We start from the raw sequence: 22,914 nt of genomic DNA on the forward strand, positions 1-22,914 counted from the left end.
TTGTTTTGTTTGCAAGCAAGCTTGTTATATAGAAGCTTGTATTGTTATGAAGCGCATACATGGTTTGATTAATGATCAGGTTAAGCACGATATAGCTAGCAATGACTTTTTCAAACTCTACAAATAAAAATTTCAACAGGTCTTTGGTTTTAGGGAGAATATGCATCAGAATCAGGTACTCACTGTTTTTCTAATGTAACACCTTGTGAGATCTTTTGCAAGTTGCTACTTATTGAAATGTAATCTATGTAAAGATGTTATTCAAAAGGAGTTTTGTTGCAAATACTTCATTGAAATGTAATTTTAAGTGAAATATACATCTATTTTTGGAGTTTAATAAAAAAAGTTTAGATTGTGATGTTTGTCTTTTTAATTATTACCCATGTGAAGTATGATTATTTTGTTTACCTCAGTAAACTTTTCAGTTTATATCAAAGTATCTAACTTGTGTAAGTGTTGAAGTGCCTAACTTTTTTTCATCTAAAGATCACCTTCCTGTAGATTTTAAACCATTCGTTGTTTACAAATTTGTTTTGCCTATTATATTGACAAAATGTCTTGCCACTTAAAGACACAAATGATTGAACACTACAGAAGGGATACTCTCATATTTATAAAAGAGTTTTTATCCCTATTTATATTTTCTTCACTCAAAAGAAAAACATTTTTTGATTTGTTTGCTTTTTGACTAAGGATTGTGCCAATAACAAAATTGAATTAAAAATAAAGAAAGTATTAATATAGGATGGGAAAAACCTGTAACAAGTAAATCATGTTAAAATGACTCTTACCATTTAAAATAATTTACTGGTTCTTTTTTTACATATTTGACATTTGTTAAATGATTTTTAATAGTTATTTTTGTATATATAGGAAGTTTGTTATCAATTTTATGGCTTATATTATGTTCGTTTGTACAATTATATACTATACTTTATACCGCTTTTGACAAATATATTTTAACTGATAATGACTATATATAGTCAAACAAGTCATGAATTTAAATAATAAAATGTTTTTAGATAAACTTTAAAAATTGTTATATTTTTAAAAGTATTTTTACATTTTGTGCTGAGAAGTTCTGAAAATAAGTGTGTGTATATATATATATATATATATATATATATATATATATATATATATATATATATATATATATATATATATATATATATATATATACATATACATATATACATATTAGGGCCAAATTTTTTGTCGATTAGAGCCGCTCCCTAGGATGATTCTATGGACAATTCTAAGCAACTTTGGTGAAAGAACCATAGGTCTATCTCGATTTTCGAGTCTCCCATTTTTCAAAAAATGATTTTTTCCCTATAACATCATTTTGATTCAAAATTCGATTTTTTATTCATCGTTATATTATCTTTTTTATGTGTATATGGGGGGTTTTTGGGGTAGAGAAATTCATTTCTGATTTTGATTTTTACCTATGACCACCGCCAGAGGGGGTTTCATGCATATTTTAACTATTTTTTGTCTATTTTCCGAGAAAAATTGCAATTTTTTCGGTAAAATTGATCTTTATTTTATTTTTTTCAACAGAAATTCATCCTAAAAAATAAGAATATGTGTAAAAAAAAACAAACGAATTTAGTGAGAGAAAAAAGCGACAAAGTGTTGTTGCTTTTAAGTCAACAACGTATTTATTTAAAAAAAAACATCGCTAAAACATCATTACTGACATTTTGTGACAGAGCACAACAACAATAACATTTATGAGTGTTCAGTTCATTCGTGTTTGAGCATCATTCCAGTGAAGGTGCGTTATAAATTTCCTGCCAGCAAATAATTGTGAAGTTCAAAAATAATTAAAAGGTATGTGTTAAAAATGTGTAATTTAATACACATTGGCATCGATGTTGTTCTCTTGCTTGATTACTTTTTTCTGAAATATGTAATACATTGTAATGTATTTATTTGTATAGCATGTAGGAATAATGTGCGTAGGAATAATATATTTGTATGAATGGCATGCCGGAATAATGTGTGTAGGAATAATGTATAGCATGCCGCCAAAAACCAAACTGGTCCTCAGGGGCGAAATGTTGTTTGACATTTTGCCATCAACTATATACTGTTTCCGTTGCTCATTCATTCTAGAAAAATCTGCAAATGTTAACACATAAATTTTCAGTTTTGGAAAAGAGAATAAAATTAATCTTTAAAAATAATAATTATCGTGCGTATTTATATAAAAATAATAATCATCGTGCGTATTTACTACAACATTTTAAATGAGAGTATTTTTTTGTTTATGTTTTGTAAACAAAGCGTTTTCGAGTCATTTATTTAGCGTTCGTTTTTCGTTTCAAATCAAAATTTGATATTTGAATATAAATAAAATTCTATAATTCGGTGTAGTACTATAATTCGGTGGTCTTTGGTAGTGTATTATTTTACAAATTCATTCGTTGGACACAATATTTGGTTACAAATATACGCGGAGTTCTGAATAATGTCATTAAAGACAATTCATACTATGCACATTCCGAAAATATTTTGTTAGCGATGTTATTTGATGATAAAAAAGAGACACGAAACATCGCAATCAAGAAAATTTTACAATACCAAAGAAATCTGTACGACCCGGCACATCTTAGAGTTTATCAAAAACCTTTGACAAACTTCAATTGTACAGATTATACGAATATGATTGATTTAAATAAAAATGATGTCTTATTCGAACCACCGTTTACGCATAGCATTACGTATGATCATTTGGAACAATATTTAGAATACGATGATCCATCATTGCCTGATCCAAGAATTCTGGTGCACATACAGGCAATGAAAAACATGTTTTAGAAAAAAGTCGACACAGTGTTATGGTTACATCAGAAAGCCGTGCAAAATACCCCAGACTTGAAAGCAAGAAAGACTTTCAAAAATAACTTATTTCGCTTTTCTTCCACTAAATTCATTTTTTTAAATTTTTTACACGTTCTTTTTTTTTAGGTTGAATTTCTGTTGAAAAAAATAAAATCAAGTTCAATTTCACCAAAAAAATGTAATTTTTTTCGGAAAATAGAAGAAAAATAGTTAAAATATGCATGAAACGCCCTCTGGCGGTGGTCATAGGTAAAAATCAAGATCAGAAATGAATTTCTCTACCCCAAAAACCCCCCATATACACATAAAAAAGATAATATAACGATGAATAAAAAATCGAATTTTGAATCAAAATGATGTTATAGTGAAAAAATCATTTTTTGAAAAATGGGAAACTCGAAAATCGAGATAGACCTATGGTTCCTTCACCAAAGTTGCTTAGAATTGTCCATAGAATCATCCTAGGGGGCGGCTCTAATCAAATTTTTTGGCTCCATACAAACTGGCTCGCCCTAATTCACACACACACACACACACACACACACACACACACACACACACACACACACACACACACACACACACACACACATATATATATATATATATATATATATATATATATATATATATATATATATATATATATATATATATATATATATATATATAGTTCTATAAATTGTTGCATTTGGGAGTAAAAATGATTCTTATGCCAACAAATATGTCACTTTTAATTACTTTTGACTTTCGTCCAACATTTCCATGTTGTCAGAAAGTTAAAACCATTAATTTAATTACAAATTAATTGTTTTTTAAAAAAACCGCAAGAACGCAAATTTAATTGACCAGAATGTTTTTAATAATATAAACAACTTTTTTATTTTTTTATTTTTTTTAATAAAATGTTTTCATTTTTATTTTTTTTACTGTAAATCATGCGCGGAGTGTTTTTACAACAACTATCTTATGGCCTGACTCGCAACGGAGTGCTGCTACATTGACTGATAAAAAGTCTGACTTGCAACAGACTGCTGCTACATTGACTATCTTATAGCCTGACTTGCAAAGTAGTGCTGCTACATTGACTGAGGGTTTGGTTGGGGCAGGCAGTCTATCAATTAAAAAAAAATATATTCCGGTCTTGCATTTTAATTTTTTTTTGTGTCAACAAAATAAGGAAAAACTTTCTGACAACCAGTTAGGAGTTTATATGTATATATATATATATATAAATATATATATATATATATATATATATATATATATATATATATATATATATATATATATATATATATATATTTATATATATATATATATATATATATATATATATATATATATATATATATATATATGTATATATATATATATATATATTTATATGTATATATATATATATATGTACAAATATATATATATATATATATATATATGCATTATTTTATTTTTAGGTTAAAAAATGTCATTTTTCTGCAAAAAACTCTAAAATAATAATTTTTTTGCTGTTTGCGTTATGTAAGAATTATATGTTTAAACATTGCCCTTTGTTTCAGTTAACGAATGTTGTCAAATAACACAATTACATTTTTTCTCATCATTTATAATTTTAGCTTTTCTCATGTGGTAAGGTAAAGTGGGTTAAATTTGACAAATCTTTGTAAAATTTTGACAAGAAAGAAAAAAAACTTTTTAAATATTTAAAATATTTAAAACCAATCCTTCTAATTACTTTTTATTAGCAATAAATACTTTTTTCAAAATGTTAAATGAGTTGGGTGGATTCCATCCATTCCCAAGGAGAACAATTGTAATGTGCATTTTCTGTACAGCCATTGCACCAGGCGCTGTAATCATAAAGATGCTGTAAAACCTTTATAAAGAGTATATGATGATATTAACTTTTCTTAGAAATCTAGTTTTTTTATTGAAATAAATTTTTCTCATTAAAAACCGATTTGGTTATTTAAATCTTTTATTAACTAACATTGAATGCAACTAACATTGCATGCAATTAATATTGCATGCATATGCATGATTAGCAGAAAGAGGATAATGTGAAATAGTATTGCAATTTGATGTGCAAGTTCATTTTTTCATCTTTTCTCAAAATCACGCATTCAATCAATGCCTTGCTATCCGCAAAGGTCGTCTGTAGTGGCCTTCTGGGTCTTGGGGACGTGAATTAACAAAAAAAAAAAAAATTTTTTTATTTAGCCTTGCAAACTTTTCATGACCTGCAATAGTCTATCCCAAAGCCCCAGTTTCTGAAGTTTCTGAATTGTATGCACTATCAATGTTTCTTCTTTTCTTGTCAAAATTGTTAGGTGTCTAACTTGTTTACACTTCTTTAAGATGATTCATTAAAGTTTTTCTATTGCGCAATATTGCACAAGAATACCGGTCTACTTATGTTGAATTTATTTTCTTTCACTTCATTAATGGCTTTTTTCATGGCTTCCCAATCATCGGATCTGTATTTTGAACTTGATTTTTTATGATTTGCGAGCTTGATAGCATGTGATCATAAAGTCTACAAAAAAAAATAAGTTCACTTATTTTTACATTTTAAACAAATAATACTAAACAATCATCTTAAATACTAAGCATTAAGAAATAACATCATAAAAGTTCATTTAAAATAGTATTTTAGTCTTACAAAAACTTAAAAATAAAAGTCTTCTCCTTTGGCCTAATTATTCACAATATAAACAATAGTCAACAAGTGATTCTAATAACATTCAATCTAACACATTAATGTAACGGACCTGTCAGTTTAACCCTTTATACCTTATGGAAAAAATCGTTTTTAAATAAAACCTGAAAATTCATAATGAGCAAAAAAAAGATTTTTGTAAACTAAATAAACTAGATATAAATAAAAACTAGATATAAATAAAAAAATTTTTGTTTCTAAAAAATGCAAGTTTAATAAAAAACAATTGAAAAACAAAAGAATTTAAATTTTAAAATTTTAACACTTGTTTTTTACTATTAAAGACTTTATTTACTTTTCAGGAATTGACATTGAGATTGAGAATAATGAGGGTCAAAAAGTTCTTGACTTATTATGTGATCATCCGTCGCAGGTATCTCAAGAAATTACTGCACTTATTTATGGTAAGTTTTTGTTTATACAAATAATGGTATTTATTAATATAAATAATTTTTTAATTTTAGTTATGATACTATGATTTACATGTATTTAAAGATAAACAACTAAATAATAGGCATTAAGTAATTTATTATTAAATTATTATTTATTATAATTATTTATTATATATATTTTTAAATGTATTAATTCAGTGTATTTTTTTTAGAACAAACACAAAATAGACATGAAAAAGATAAAAGCAAGGTTATAATTTGAATACAATGATTATACAATTATATAATTGAATATAAAAAATATGATGTTATTTGAAAAAAATCTTCATTATGATTATTTATTATTATTACTTTTTATTTAATTTCCCTTCCCAAGGCTCCAAAAGATATCACTCAATTATACACAGTCAAGTTATACACATATGTATGTGTATAACTTTTTGTTATACACATACATATGTGTATAACAAAATTATCTTCACTCAAAAGAAAAACATTTTTTGATTTGTTTGCTTTTCGACTAAGGATAAGGAAAGACCTTCCTTGCTCAACCTGTTTCTCTGTGCAGTGGTCTTGTTTGTTGGCAAGGTTCATGTTTTGGAGTTTATAGGTAAGAGAGAGAGTTGCAAGCAAGTAAAAATATTTGAGTATGTTTGTGTATAACTTGACTGTGTATATATATACAGTGTCTCAAAAAATTATCCGACCAAACATTTTTTAAAATATTTTTCCAAAAAAAAAGTGCTGTATGTTCGTAAATTTAGACTTTTTTGGTAAACTCAAGATTAACAAAAATAAAAGAACATGTTTTTAAATAGATTTTATTTATTTTAATGTAAAATATGAATCATAAAGTTTTCAGTCTTAAAATAAAGGAACTTAGGTTGTTTTTTTATTGTCAAAAAAATATTCGACCAAACACATTATTTGTTTCAAAATTAATTATTATATAACAAAACAACTATTTTAATACTTTGTTGGGCCTCCCTTTGCTTGGATCACAGCTTCTAGACGTCTAGGCATTGATTAGAATAAGAATTTTGTTCTAGTTGAATCTTTTCCCAGGCTTCTACAATTGCCACTTTGAGGTTATCTTTTTTGGAAAATGACCGATCTCCAATTTTTCGGTCTAAAATTTCCCACAAATGTTCAATGGGATTAAGGTCCAGTATTGTGCGGACCATTCCAAGACCTCAACATTATTTTCAGCAAACCACTCCTTGGTTTTAGCGGCACTATGCTTGGGATCATTATCTTGCTGAAATATAAATCCCAGATCCTAGCCGAAGTTTTCGAGCATATGACTTCAAATTTTACTTTAATATGCTTCTGTATTACACCTTATCCAATATAGTATCAATAAATTGGAGATTTTCGATACCCTTCCAAACCATTAAAACCCATACCATCACGTTACCGCCACCATAATTGAGAGTTTCTCTCACGCAGCCTAATTTGTAGGCTTCTCTGGCTTATAATTACATCAAGGGTAGTTGAACGGGTATAGAAGTTTCTGATATATAAAATTCACATTTTGCAATTAAAACTTCTTACAATATTATTCTTTATTATTCTTAATTGCTTCTTTTTCTTAATTATTTTTAATTATTATTTTTTGTTTTTTAGTATTCTTTTGCTCTTTAAATTGTTTTATTATTATGTAATTTTACAGTTATTTATTTTTAGGTTTTCACAACATCAGCCTCATACAGTGGGCAAAAATACCTGCTTGTCAACAATGCTCAAAGTATATCATATTTATTTCAAAGGACAAGTTTTATCAATTAATAGCCAACAATTATTAAAATGAAAAGTAAAGAGCAAACATTAGACATATATAAAATAAGTTTTATATATTAAAAACTAAAGATATTATTATTTTTACCCTTTCCTTATAAGTTATTATTTATTATTGTTATTTATTCATTATTATTATAAGTTGGCTCTCAAGAAAGAATTAAATAAGTTGTATGAATTTAGTATTATATAATTTTTTATTTAATGCTAACTAAGAATTTTTAGGGCTACGAGTTGAGTTTTTAAAATTACATTTGTGTATTACTACAAGTATATTTTAGGACAACCATTTTAAGGTTTATGAGTATATTATACATAATGTGTAAATATATTACTGGTTGTTATATAATTGAATAAACACCACTTTGTTCCAACTAGCACTACCCCTAACTTGTTTCTTTTGCTTTGTGCTTTCAGATTTATAGGTAATTTAAGAAATGATTGTAACAAAATTATAATTAAAAAAATGAGTATGTTTTTAGTGAAGTCCTTGGCGTTGGGTAGGAGAAAATGAATAAATATATAAATAAATAGGTTTAATTGTTTCAGTACTATGTTGAGTAAGGATTTAGCTAGTACTATTCTACAGCCTTTCAGTACTTACATTGACTGAGGATTTAGCCAGACAGACAATTGAATGGCATAAATTGTCTTTTATGACCTAAGACATTTTTTATTTTGTCTTTTAGCCTTTTTTCCTATTATTTTTAGCAAGTACTTCTCATAATAACTCAGTTTGTTTAAAAGACTTTAAAGGTCTTTTTTAAGGTTTTTAAAGTTTTTATGGTTGTTCTGATAATTGATGTTATTATGATTGTTGCAACTGCTGTTGTTGACCTAATTATAGCATCCAATGTTGTTGACCTGATTGTTGCATCTGATGTTGCATTTTTTAATTGTTGCAACTGATGTTGTTGACCTGATTGTTGCATCTGATGTTATTGTTCTGATTATTGCAGCTGAAGTTACTGCAATATTTTGTAATTTTTTTTTTTATTCTACCATATATTATTTTTTGTATTCTTTTGAGGTTTTTTTTTCAAATTATTTTAAATATTGTAGCTTTGTGAAAAGTTGTTATTTTGATATTTTTATTTTGAATTTCAGCACCCTTTACAATAATTTAAAATTTTTTTTTTTTTGCAAAAGTGGTTTATTTCAACCTTTTTCAGATTTTAATATAATTTTATCTTCTAACTAATTAAACTAAATTAAATAGTTCAAATTACTGCATATCTGTGATACACACATTAAAAATGTATTAAATGCTGAAAGCAAGGCGTATCATAAAATTAGTATATAAATTTTTTTTTGGTGCAAAATAAACTGATTGTTGTATACGTATATTTTGTATTGATCATTGATAATTGTAATTATCAATAGTAAATACAATTAACTTATCTAATTAGAATTAAATTCATTGTTTATAGTAACAATGAGTATATTAATTAATATAATTGTCTTTGAAAATGATTAATTATTTGTTTTGCAATCAATTCAAAAAAAAAAACATTGTGAGAAGTTTTAAATATAAGCCACAATAAAATATTATTTTTGTGTATTTGATACATCAGAGAAAAGTACTAGAAAATATAAAAACATTTTATACTTAATTCTGCTATGCAATGTTGTCTTAAAAGGCTAATATTTTGTTATTTAAATGAAAAATTTTTTAGATATAAAAAAGAAAAAATATTTTTAGAAATCTGTAACATCTATTTAAAATAAGCTGCAAAATGTGTAAAATTCATAAATATGTACACATAGAAATTTTTTATTTGAAATTTATTTTTATTCTAAACTTTTTCTCAACTTTCTTAAAAAAAAACCTTGTTCTTTTTTCCCAAACTTGTCATTTAAATTGATTTTTAGATATCACACAAGTAACACACAGTTATAGAGAATTGATAATTCTTTATAAAGTGTAAACAACTCAAACAAGCTTTAGTATTTGATATCATTTTTATATCAAACAAGCTTTAGTAATTTGATATCATTTTTAAAATTTAAAATCTCCTTATATAGTAGTGGAAAGAGGGTTTTATAGTATAAGTCTCCTTTAACACTTTTTTTTGATATTTAGGCAACATCAACAATTAAGCAACATTTTAATGTCATTCAAAAGTTAAAACAATTAAAATAATGCGGAAGTTTTATCGTTTTTAAAAAAACCGCTATAATAATGATGAGAAGGTTTTTTTTTATTTAATGGTGTTTTTATTTTTGTTTTTTAATCTTTTATAGTAATTTTTAAAACATGTGCGGAGTGTTGCTACAACAACCAACTTATAGCCTGCTGCTACAAGAGAGTGCTACTACATCGACTATCTTGAAACCGGCTGCTACAAGGAAGTGCCGCTACATCAACTGAGGGTTTGGTTTGGGCAAGCAATCTATCATTAAAAAAAAAAAAACTTTATTCAAGCTTTTAACGTTCAATTTAAAACAGTTTTATTAATGCCAACAGTTAGGTTGGCATTGCTGAATGCAGACCCCAATTCTGAGGGTTGTATATATATATATATATATATATATATATATATATATATATATATATATATATATATATATATATATATATATATATATATATATTAATTATAAGAATTGTTTGCATTTGAAAAGGAATTGTCAATTCTTTATAATGAAGGTGCTATTGTAAAGAATCTAATTATCAAAATAATAATAATAATAATAAAGTACTCAAACTTCAACAAAAATGAAATGGTTTGTTTTTTCTTTGTATAAATTCTTTATTATTCAAATTTAATAGATTTTATTTTTAAAAATATCTTTCCATCTGAATTTAACATATGTTACTAATCGGTTGTTTTAAGTGTTTTAATCAGAGTGAGTAAACCCTGCTGATTTGACTGGAGCTGAGTCAAGACAATGTGTTTAATAAAAAGGTCCATTATTTTTTCAGTAATATAGGGTTAATAATATTTTCTGCTCACGTTAATTTTATAATACGAATTGCACAGAGTTGTTTAGTGGTAGAGCACTTGCTTTGAAAGCTAGAGGTATGGAGATTAAACCCCACCGTATCCCTAGTAGTTTAGTATTCAACTTGTTTCTAAACAAAAAAAAAAGACAAAAAAAAAGATAAAATGAGTAGCCACTAAACTGTATTCCTAGGTCTAGGAATAACTAGGCTGTATAACCTTGTGTATAACTAGGCTTCCTAGGTCTTGGTTAAGTGAAATCCTTGGTCTTGATTAAGTGAATGTATATAAAATAAAAATTAGGATAATTAGGATAATTAAGAATAATAAAAAGACTAATTTTTATTTTCTGTAATCTTTTTTTATTAATCTTGAGATATTGTTAGTTTATAAGGCATTGTGCAGAATTTTTTTTTTTTTTTTAGAAAATTCTACCACTGAAATTTCAAATACTAAACAAAATAAGTTGGTATGTAAACTTATTCAGTATGTATAATTTCAAAGAGTTACTTTTCAAGACATTTTTTTCGAAAAGTTAGTTTTTTTACCCTTAAGTTTAATTGTCCAATTATATTCCAGCAGTTAATTAAAAAAAAGTTATGATATTTTTAAATGTTACTTAGTGTTGTCATGACAATAAAATATTAATCAACATGTTTTAAAAGAAATCAAGTTTAAAAGAAATCAAAGTTAAAAGTTTTAATATTTTTTAAAATATATCATTTATTTTAATTATCTATTAATTACAATAATTAATAATAATTATAATAATAGACAATATTTGTAATTTACTATAGAAGTGTGGAATTTCAATCATATTGGAATTAGAAAAGCAAAATCTTACTACCTATAACAATTAAAAGTTGTTTTTTTATTTAAAAAAATAAAAGAGACTTTACACAGACTTTATCAATAAATATCACAAACCATTTTTGTACTTTGATACAAGATTTGGTTTTGTTGATAATGTTGTTTGTGTTGGTGGTATTTTCATTTGTTTTGGTGTTAGTCTGGTTTCACATTTTCTTCGGTATACATTTTCAGTGCTTGAAATAATTATTTAGAGGTTGCCAATCAACACTGATCGGCTGAAATGATAAGAATTGAAAAGTAGACCATCAAATAATTTTCTGGAAGATCAAATTTTTTGTTTGTTTGTATAATATATTTTAAGTTTGTATAATATATTTTAAATAATATACTTTAAGTGGCCTTCACATTACATCATTAGCCCATAACTCTATAGCAGGATATAAATCACATAAAATACATTAAATAAACTCTATTTGTTATTGAAAAAAGGCGTTTAACTTTTGCATTAGATACAGGCAAAGCAAATAATAGTTCGACAAGGAGTAGAACCGGAATCCATTCATTTTTCATTGAGCTGGAGAATATTTGGTGCCATAACTTGCGATAACTGGTATTATGTGGTACTAAGTACTTTACAGTGTAATTTACGAAGCTATGCCAAGCGCCCAAAACATCTTTTACCCTTCCTGTGAAACCAGCATGTTGCAGAGGCGTTTTGTAAAAGTCATAAACTTTTTCTATTTCTTTATCCAAGAATGCATTATTTTCAATACTTTGAAGCCAGCCTTATTGAGTTGGTAGTGAATTCAGTCTATGATTGAATTCACTACTAACTCAATAAGAATAGACTATAGATTTTTTACTAAATTTTTAGCATTTACAAAATCGTTAAGTGCGACACCCTAGAAATAAAACTTTCCAGCCTTTTCAGTCACTTTGGCAAGGAAACATTTTACTGTTGGCAAATCGATAAATTTTGTCTTGAATATGATATAAATGGTTTTTAGCTTGTTGAATAAACCCTGATGAAGCTAATACATCAATCTCGTCACTTTGAAAAGATTTTGACAACATTTTTGTTGGTGCTAAAATTTTGATAAACAATGCAATGTAAAGTGGTATTCTTGCATGAACCCACTTCTTGTGGTATCCCTTAAACTCAGCTCGTTCAGCATTTGTAAATGCGTGATCTTCCGTCATATTTTCCAGATGTGCTGAATAAACACCGCATTTGCCTAATATCATCTCTAAAGCCCAAACTTTATGTGCAATCCATTGTGCTCTAAAGCCCAAACTTTTGCAATTTATATTTTACTTTATAGTCAACAAATTTAAGAATATTAGTGGATCCATCACGCATAACTAAAATGATAAAAAATATACCACCAATAAATCAAGCAAAATAATACTGGAGGTTTTCTTCCGTCGGAAACCATTAGTGTTATATTCATCATCTTCTAAAATAGATACAAGTTCACCAAGCTGTCTTAACTTTTTAGGTAATTTTTTGTAAATATAATGCATTCTAATAATAATGCAATCAATGTTATTTTATGATTCACTCTTTCCAAATTTATCTTTTAATGATAACTTGAGACAATGTGCTACACACCAACCATACGTGATCCATGGAATTTCAGCCATGAGGAACATTTTAATACCTGATTTGCCTCCTCTATTTACAGGTGCGTCGTCTGCACCAAAACCAACTAATTTGTTATTGCAATTTTTGATTTCTATATTCTCAAGTGGTTCTTTTATCATTTTAAAAAAACTCTGTGCAATGTTCCATATTCAACATCTGAAAGTGAAAGAAATTCACATTCAACACATACTTCCGATTTCTAGTTGGGATTGGATTAAAGGTGACAACAAATGTGGCCTCTTTTTCAATAGTTAAAATGTCATTAGAACTGTCAATTAGAATAGTGAAAAAGTTTAGATTATTCAGTTTTTTTTTTAAATCTTTGGCCAAACTCAGAACAATGTATTTAATGAATGTTCTGCAAGTATTTGCGTTCTTGTAAGCTTGACCAAAGACTACACCATGTTTCTCTTGTAATTGAATTATTTTTGGATATAGACTAAACAAAAGTTCTTCTTTTGCTATAAAGTAAGCAACCTCGAATTCTTTTTAGTCAAATCAAGATCCTTACTATGCATGGTTTGAATACCGGATAAAGTGTCTGTTTGCCGCATTTCCTGCTGCAACTCATTTTATTTTTCAATTATATCGCACAAACTCATACCTCTTGTTTTCATAAATATTTCAAAAGCTTTCTGGTGTGACATTCCTCCTGCATGTATGATTGTGGAACTGCGTTGCAATCGACTGCATCCTTTTCCATGACTCTATTCTGTTGTGTAGGCTTTGCAAGCGTAGAATCTTTCCGCTTATTAGCTGTTTGTAATTGTATCTTTCTTTTGTAAACTTTTACTTTATTCTTAGCAGGTGTTTTAGATCCTGATTTCCTTTTAAAAGAAACAGTTTTCTGTCGCTTTTTTCCCGCATCCGTTTTATGATTATTTTTATACTTTTTATATAATTTTACTTTTAAAACTTATTTTCTAAAAATTTTAAACAAAAACAATTTTATTTTGCTTAAAGCATTATAATGTTTTCAAGTCAACATTCTTCCTACCAATCATAACTTGCATTATTTATTATTCTTCAAAATTTTTCACAGAAGTTTCTAAATGTTAATGCAAATTTGATTATTAAAAAAAAATTCAATTCATTCAAAATAGTTCATTAATGGGTAATAAACTTTTTTATTTATAAAAATTATGAAATACCTTTGTTTTTCTTTTTTAAGCGATGTTTTAATTTTAACGCTTTTGTGTCGATGTTTTAGTTTTGCCTTTTTAATATTTTTGTGACCTTTGTTTTGGAATGTTTTGGAATTTTTTATATAAAGTTTGACTTCCAATTCTTGCAGATCAAATTTGATTGTCAAGAATTGATTTTGGGAGATCAAAATATAATATTTTTTCAAAAGTAGACAATCATTGATTGTTTATTGGCCACTATTTCGAGTGCTGTGTTTTCTATCAAATTTTGACATGTTCACTGCTTTAATTTCTTAACATGTGATTGATCTTTAAAAAATAGCTTCAACTCTATCTCAATACTTTTTTTGCAATAATCAACACACACTTGATACTTATCAAAACTCGAAGCTGGTGAGTAGATAAAGATGGTAATCAATGTGTAGTTGGAGTAGTTGCTGCGGCGGCTGTTGAAGATGATGAGGCTGTGACGGAGCAAGATGGTATAGGTGCTGTGGAGGCTGCTAAAGGTGATGATGGTGGATTAAATATTTGTGTGATTGGTAATGTCTTATTATTTATGTTGTTTTTATTAAGTAGAAATAAACCATTGTACTAAAACCAGCGGTTGCATGCAAGCGTGTAAAACATATATCACTCGTACAGCATTTTGAGCAATGGTGGAAAATATTTGTTAATCTAAACTCTTACATTTTGAATCTTTGTAATTCTTGGTCAGAATTTCTTTCCATACTTGTTTGACATGACAATAGACACCTCTATCCAATGGTTGTAGAATATGTAAAGAATGCTCTGGTAGACAAATCAAGATTATATTGTGTATTTTGTGCAGCAATACTGCTTCCAAAGTTATGTGAGTTGTATAACCATCTAGCACTAAAATATCAATATCACCGATTTGTTCAGTTTCGGTTATAACTACTTTATTCAGCTATTCAATAAACCTAAAATGCTCAATCCAACCTGATTTTGGAATTGAATATTTCTTGCTAACTAGACCACCTCCTCCCCAGTCGGGTTGAAAGTTTTTTTTGGCTTTGTATATCACAAATGGTGGTGCAAAATGCCCATCAGAGATACAGCAATTGCTCACAATAACACCTGATGACTAAAAAATGAGACAACTTTAAAATTGTTATTATAGCCATAGTTACATAGCTATCAAATTTAATTTAAAATAAATTTATAAACAATTATATGATATTTAAAAAAATATATTTATTGGTTTTCAATAACATCATTATAAGCAATTCGACCAAGACGAACTGAAGTCATTGAGGCATAATGTTTTGTCACTTCCGGATCCATTTTGTTAAGACAATTCACGATACGCCGTTTGAGTTGAGGAATGCTTGTTGCTTGCCAATTATCTTCGTAGACTAAGTGTTTCAACTGACCCCAAAAGTCCTCAATTGGTCGAGCTTCTGGTACATTGGGTGGATTTTTTACCTTTGGCAGGTATTTGATGTTATTGGTATCAAGAAAAGAAACCACTTCATTTGCATAGTGCGAGCTAGCTAAATCTGGCCAGAACAAGTACTCTTCATTTTTATAATGTTCAATGAAGGGTATTAACCGTTTGCAGAGACATCCGATGTATGCTTGTTTGTTGATTGCCTGGCCACTTTCAAAAAACATTGGTTTTGAAGTCCCTTTGGGCGATATAATAAAAGAGACTAGCACCTTTTCCTCGTACTTCTTTTTTCTTTTGAATTTGACATCGCTAGTTGTAGATGACACGTCGCTAGAATAGAAGCCATCGTTGCCAGCCAATGTTGTATTTGCATATGTGAAATATGATTCGTTATCAAAGACAAAATCAAAATTCCTAAAATTGCAATATATATATGCTGACACAAAGGTTTGATTCGAGCTAGTTGGCTTTCGCTTCGATGTGGAATCTTTTTCTTCTTGTAATATCTAATATTTGTCTTGTTTTTAAGAATTTTAGATATATACGATGGGTCACAATTAAATCTTCGAGCTAGTTGATGTTGTGAAACACCGTGATGATAATCAAATGCCTTTTTCAATTGTTCTATGTGCTTTTTGTCCATTTTTTTTGCCTTTGGACCACTTCCTTTTTTTCGTTGATAGCCTAAATTATTGTCTACATGTTCTAGAGCACGATATATGGTCGCTTTCGATGCTCCTTCATCTAGAAATTGTTTTACTGTGAAGATTTTTGACTTTTCCAGATGCGAATTTCTAAATTGGCAAATGCGTTTTTTTAGGTCTTCTTGCAAACTTGTTTTATATGGAGCCATTTTAATTAATATTTTAAAACTATAATATAATTTTAATAGAGTATTAAATTCCATATAAATATACTAATTTATTTCAATTGCATGATTATGAATGGCATACATAAATTGATTTAAATTTTGTCTCATTTTTTAGTCATCAGGTGTTATAATGAATTTTTTCAATGTTACCAGTAAGTTTAAATGCATGTCTTGTCCCTATTTGACACACTTAGGTTACCTTGCCTTGATCACCCAAAAACTATCATCACAATTCCAAATTTACAAACCAAAAGTTATGTGCAACCAATCTGTTGGTATTGCTTGGTGGCGCATTCAAAATAACGATCAATTAGATGTTCTCTTATTGATCATTGTTTAACTTAACATCTAACAGATCATTAAATATAATGAATTGTTAGATGTTAAGTTGTCCACTTTTCTTGTTGAAATTTCTTTAGACCGTCTCTTCATAAAAATATAAAACTAAAAAAAGTCTTTGCCAGGCTTTCAATTTTTGAATAAGTGCAATTGATCTTTGCGTTTAAGGTAGCCAAAAGTTACAAATTTGATAAGTTCATTTAAACAAGTTAAACCGTAACCCCAGTCACCAAGTAGTTGGAACGCATTCAACATCATTATTTCTGTTTTTGTTTTTTTTGAAAGTACCATTATTGGAAACCTTTGTTATTGTTATTTTTGGGATCTTTGAGTGTTGTTGAGTATTTGTGATCTTTGAGTGTTGAAGCTGGAACATCATGTTTGAATCCAGCTTTTCTCGGTGACGTAATGTTTACTTTCGTATCAGTTAACGGGGCTAGTATATTATCTTCCTTGTACAATTTTGTTTTTTTAGTTGACAATTTGAAGTGAGTGAGTTAAGTAGAATTGAGTGAGTGATGATTATATAAGGAAATAACACAATAATTCATTTTTAATTAAACTGGAATTATCAGTTTGTTAATTTCACTTGCCACTTGCCAAAAACTTAACTAAGTAATTAATTGAGTGTGCGGTTTTATCAGAAAGAAAGTTTTTTTGTTTTTTTTATTTTACTTTTTGTTCTAGCTACAACAGAGTTATACATTCAGAATGGAAATTAAATTTCCAACAAGATAGTGCTAAAATTATTTCTATATATTTGCATCGTTTGCATCGATAAGAAATATATAAAGTTTTTTGACTCCCTGTTAAAGTTGTATAAAAAAAATGAAAAATATTTTAGTTGAATTGACATATGATTTTATTAATTCTAGTAGAGGAGATAATTCTGTAATTTTGATAATTTTGAATCTGCTTTCATTTTTTTCATAGTCATGTTCATTTAGTTTTTATTTGTAGTTTTTTTATTTTTTTCATTTTGATCAGTGTGTGGAATGATATAGTGTGCGGTTTGATAATTTTGATCAGTGTGTGGAGTGATATAGTGTGCGGTTTGACCTGGTTTTACTCTTTATTACATATTTTATTGTACAATTTAATAAAAGTGAAATGTACAACAAAGTTACACTTTTAATATTTCATTGTGTACAAACAGTATAATATAAAATTCTAAATAAATCAAACAATTCACTACTAACTTATGTACTACACTGTTTAATATTTAAATAACTTTGAATTAATTTACTCTTTGTTTCATTTTTTTTTCTTAAAATAAATAATCTAATACCAACTCCAAGTTAGTGTTTTTATGAATGACAACCTGAAGGGACAACCAATTACTTCAAATTGGTACCCTTAAAAAAATAATAAAACATACCAATTTTGATGAAGATTATTATATTTAATTACAAATTTAGTTTACAGTTCACATTGTTTTTGGAGAATTGTCTAAAATTGTTTATTCTGTCTTTCCAATAAATAACTTCTTTGCAACATTAACCATATGGATTGTATCCGTTCTTTCTTTATGAGTACCTAATACCAAAGTTCAAGTCAAATGTTTATTGCTGTTTATCAAAGATACATTTTCACATAATTCAAAACAGAAAATAGTCAGTCAGTTGTGGATCTAGTTTTGATTCAGCTTTTTATCACAATTATACTTGCAAAATAACCTGCACAATATTCAAATAACCACATATTTTCTTATTTATATTGCGCGATGCTTTTATTATCATTATTGCGTATCGCTTGTGTGATTTTTATCACTATTACAAACATCACAAGCCCTTTAAACTGATGCACAGAACACAGTCTGAGTTGCCACGGGTTGGTACACTGTTTCCGGGTGTGTATTGGAAAGTTTTCCTTGTGAGTCATAGCTTTACTATAGTGTCTTTGTTATTTTCTGAACATCTGCTCAAAATATTGTTTTAATTTTTCTATCCTTTCTCTCTTCTTAATTTTTTTCTTATTTCACTTTAGCTTGACAGCTCGCTCCTTTGATGCCTATTTTTGCATTAAATTTTTTTTTTTAATACTGTTTTCACCACCCCAAGGTCGAGAGGACTACTACAGTTGAGGGGACCACTAAAAGGTTGAGGGGACCACTAAAAGGTTGAGGGGACCACTAAAAGGTTGAGGGGACCACTAAAAGTTTGAGGGGGATAGTTGAGAAAGCTACTCTTTTTAATTTATTTTTTAATCTTTAAATTGTTGTTTTAACCTTCTATCAACTCCCAAATTGGAATCTTGATGAACAACGTCAAAAGAAAGTTGAGTGCAATACTATTAGAGGTGTGGTGGGGATAAAACTTGGAACTTCTTTTCTACAAAGCAAGCGTTCTACCACTAGCACAAGTTACCAATGTGAATTAAAAACTTTAACCAATTAAGTAGTGTAGAGAAAGTTTTATTGCATGTCTGGTTAAGGCAGTTATGGTAGTATGCACATATCCTGGATCTGGAATTCTATACTTCTGTAGTAAATTTTTTTTCACTGATCCCCAGCTGAAAATTTAACTTTAAGATTAGGCTTCATAGAAGCAAAAGCTTTTGCAACAATCAACTTTTTTTCCTGATTTTTTTAAACCACAAATAGAAAAATAATCCATGAGTATTTTGAACTTATATTAATATAAAAAATAAATTTTTTTTGTATTGTTTCTTTTTCTGAAACAATACAAAAAAAATTTATTTTTTATATTAATATTTTTTATTATAATACTTTTGATAACTAAAAACTAACTAAAAAGCTGATAAAAATTTCAAACTTACACCCCTCCCCCTATCACACACACACACACATACACACACAAACACATACAAACAAAAACATTTTTTAGGATACACTAACTCAGAAATTGTCTATTTATAAAACCAGATGCTTTTTTCTTCTAATTTTTAAATAATTTGTTAATTTGAAATTAGTTTATGTATAATATGTAAGAACTTTGAAATTATTTTGTTTAAATAAGTTAGAATAAAACTCAATAATGTTTATATAACAATAACAATATTATATTACTATAAATTTTTTTTGAAAATTTTATTTAATAGTTATAACAAGAATTGTGAACTACAAATTTTAACAGGGAGAAAAAAAAAATAGGTAGCGTCCTGGGCTGTAACAGCCTCCTCTGGAGTCTTGGGGAGGTGAATTTAATATTTAAAAAAAAGTTCTGTTAAAGTAATTTTATACAATGCTCGACATAATGATAAGACACCCCAAAAAAATTTATAAATATCTACTATACTTTTATATTTAAAAACTTATTTTTATAGTAAATGAGAGCAAAGGGTTTAAAGACTAAACATCATTTAAAAAAAATTTATTTCGCATTTTATAAAAAAAACTTGCATTTTATATTTAAAAAAAAAACTTTTTTTAGTGCGACAAAATTGTGGGACACTTTTGGAAAAAATTAATATAAATTGTCTTTCATAAAAAAAGATGTCTTAATTTAAAAAACCAATAGTGGGTACATTCTAGAACGTAAAGAATCATACAACTTTTTTATGTATGAAATGTCAATTGCATCCCATGCAGATGCAGTGGATGATTTCAAGTCAGACACTATATGTGATAGCTGTGCCCAAGCATTCTCAATAATGATCAGATCTAGTAATCTAGCTGGCCACTTCAATGTTTCAATTTTACTGTTGTTGAAATAATCCTTTACTATCTTTATTAGCTGTACGAACACTAGCGTTATCTTGATGAAAAACAAAATTTTTACCACAAATGACAGATGCTTCATGTTGCAAAAATTCTTGAACAATTAAAAGATAATCCTTAGCCTTCATTTTTCCATCAATAAAATGAATTTCTGATTTATCATGATACCCAATCGCACACCAAATCATTACACCACCACCACCCATTTGACGTCAATGCTGTGTTACTGGTTCTTTACACAAATCATGAAAATAATAAATCCATCTATACAGCCAATCAAGACAAAAATGCTTTTCGTCAGAAAATACTACTCGTTGCCACTTTTCTTTCCATGTTACGTGGTCCTTTTTGATCGTTTATGTGTTTTGTTGTCAAAGGTGGTTTTCGCTGAAGTTTTTGCTAAAAAAGTGAAAAGCATTATGAATAACTTGCTGAACTGTATGTAATTTAGCAATCACACCTGCTTTCTTTCACCTTGCAGCAATTTGACTTGCAGTTAATGAAAAATTTGAAACTTGTCTCAGCAATCTTCGCCTATCATGGTCACTTAATGTTGACGAACATTCACAACTTTTTTTTGTTCCATACATATGAGGACTATTAACGTAGTTTTTAATCACAGTTCGGCTGCGTCCAATGGCTCTAGTCATTTAACTAACAGAGTGACCCATTTTTGATAAGTTAGAAAGCACTTTTCCCATCTGGACTCAATAATGCATCACCACCCATTAATAATTAATTTGGTATTTTATACTAAATAAAAAAAAACCTAAATTAAATTTTTGACAGTTCACAGCAGTTTACACTTAAATGATTGTCTGTGGTGTTTACATCAAATAAATATTTGTAACTGCCCACAACTGCGGTTTGTATATAAAACGATTTTGTAAAAATGTCTTATAATTTTGTCGCACTATAAAAATGGCTTTTGGGTGGTTTTTTAGTGGTTATTGTTTAGAATAACCATCTATGTTGTGTTTATGGATGCTTGTTATGTAAGGTTTTATGCAAGTTCTTCATCTCTTCTTATTCATAATATTTTTCAATATAAAATTTTGTTTTATAAAATGATATTTATATGCTGATTTCTTTTTTTAATTTTTTATGCTTTTTATATGTTGTAGCAGAAGTAACTTTGGTTACTTCCTTTACTCTCAGAAAGTATCACTCTTTTCAGTGTTACTTTCTGCTTAAGAAATTTAGTAACCTTAAATGCTGTATTTTGTTCTTTAGGTTCCAAACTATGATTTAGTGCCACCTCCAAGACCTGCACCTCGTATATTTTGATTTATGTTTATGTTTATTATATATGCATATATAAATATATATATATATATATATATATATATATATATATATATCAATGTGGAAAATAATGGCCACTCATCAGGTCAATGACCACTCGAAATGACTAAAACTATTGTTTTGCCCTCCCAAAATGAATTCTTGCTGGTCATGTTTGACAATTGAAAAAAAATCTAAATTTTAAAAAATATGATTTAAAATTTTTTTTTCTTCCTCAATATAGCCTAGTTTTCATCTTTGTTTTTAAAACGTTGCATTAAATTAACTTTTTATTAATGATTTAATGATTAAAAATAATAATTTATTAATAATTTTATATTTTTAATTTGACTACCTAAAATATATTTGAATATTTTTAAAGTTGTTAAAATTATTATCAAATAGTTAATGCATGTTAATAGAAACCAGTATTTTTTTTACTTTAACAACCCTGAACCTATTAATTCCCTTCATTGATAAATATTATAAATGACATAAACTATATCTATTAAGCTTTTTTTTTTAAATATATGTTTTAATATGATTATTTAAAGCAACGAGTTATTATCGGCTCATTAATTATCAGCTCATTAATTTACATAAAGTTCCAAACGTCAGAATTGGTTTTTGATTCCATCATCTGCTTTTTTTCTTCACTTATTTAAATGACTTTCATTTTACAGATGGTGAAATTCCTTTTTTCATAATTAATTGAAGTTCTTGTTTTATTATTATTTTAATAAAAATGTTTAATATATTATTTTAGTAATAATATTATAATATATAATAATTTCTGTATTTAGCTAAGAACATTTTTTTTCCCAGCTGCACTCAATTTATTTTATTTCTCCTAAAATCTTTTTATTTATTCTCTTGTTATGCCGCGTTTGCAAATAAATAAATGAATGATTTATAGATAAATTTAAAATTACTAATTGCACATTTGCACTTTTTTTTTCTATAGTAGGATTATTAAAAAATATATATATATTTAGTAAAATCTCATTTTATGTAGAAT

General features: G+C 27.5%; 1 protein-coding gene across 2 annotated transcripts in view; it reads left to right on the forward strand.

Annotated features, from left to right (window-relative positions):
- The window catches only part of LOC105847189 (ankyrin repeat and sterile alpha motif domain-containing protein 1B), a 74,967-nt gene that overhangs the window by 19,830 nt on the left and 32,223 nt on the right, over positions 1-22,914 (forward strand). For both annotated transcript variants that reach the window (XM_065790594.1, XM_065790595.1), the window contains exons 9-13: positions 5,875-5,976; positions 6,177-6,214; positions 7,651-7,711; positions 11,132-11,175; positions 21,846-21,888. In XM_065790594.1, the coding sequence (XP_065646666.1) occupies positions 5,875-5,976; positions 6,177-6,214; positions 7,651-7,711; positions 11,132-11,175; positions 21,846-21,888 (288 nt within the window). The remainder of the gene's footprint in view (positions 1-5,874; positions 5,977-6,176; positions 6,215-7,650; positions 7,712-11,131; positions 11,176-21,845; positions 21,889-22,914) is intronic.

The sequence above is a fragment of the Hydra vulgaris genome, chromosome 02 (genome assembly GCF_038396675.1).
Source record: "Hydra vulgaris chromosome 02, alternate assembly HydraT2T_AEP".
Lineage (NCBI taxonomy): Eukaryota > Metazoa > Cnidaria > Hydrozoa > Anthoathecata > Hydridae > Hydra > Hydra vulgaris.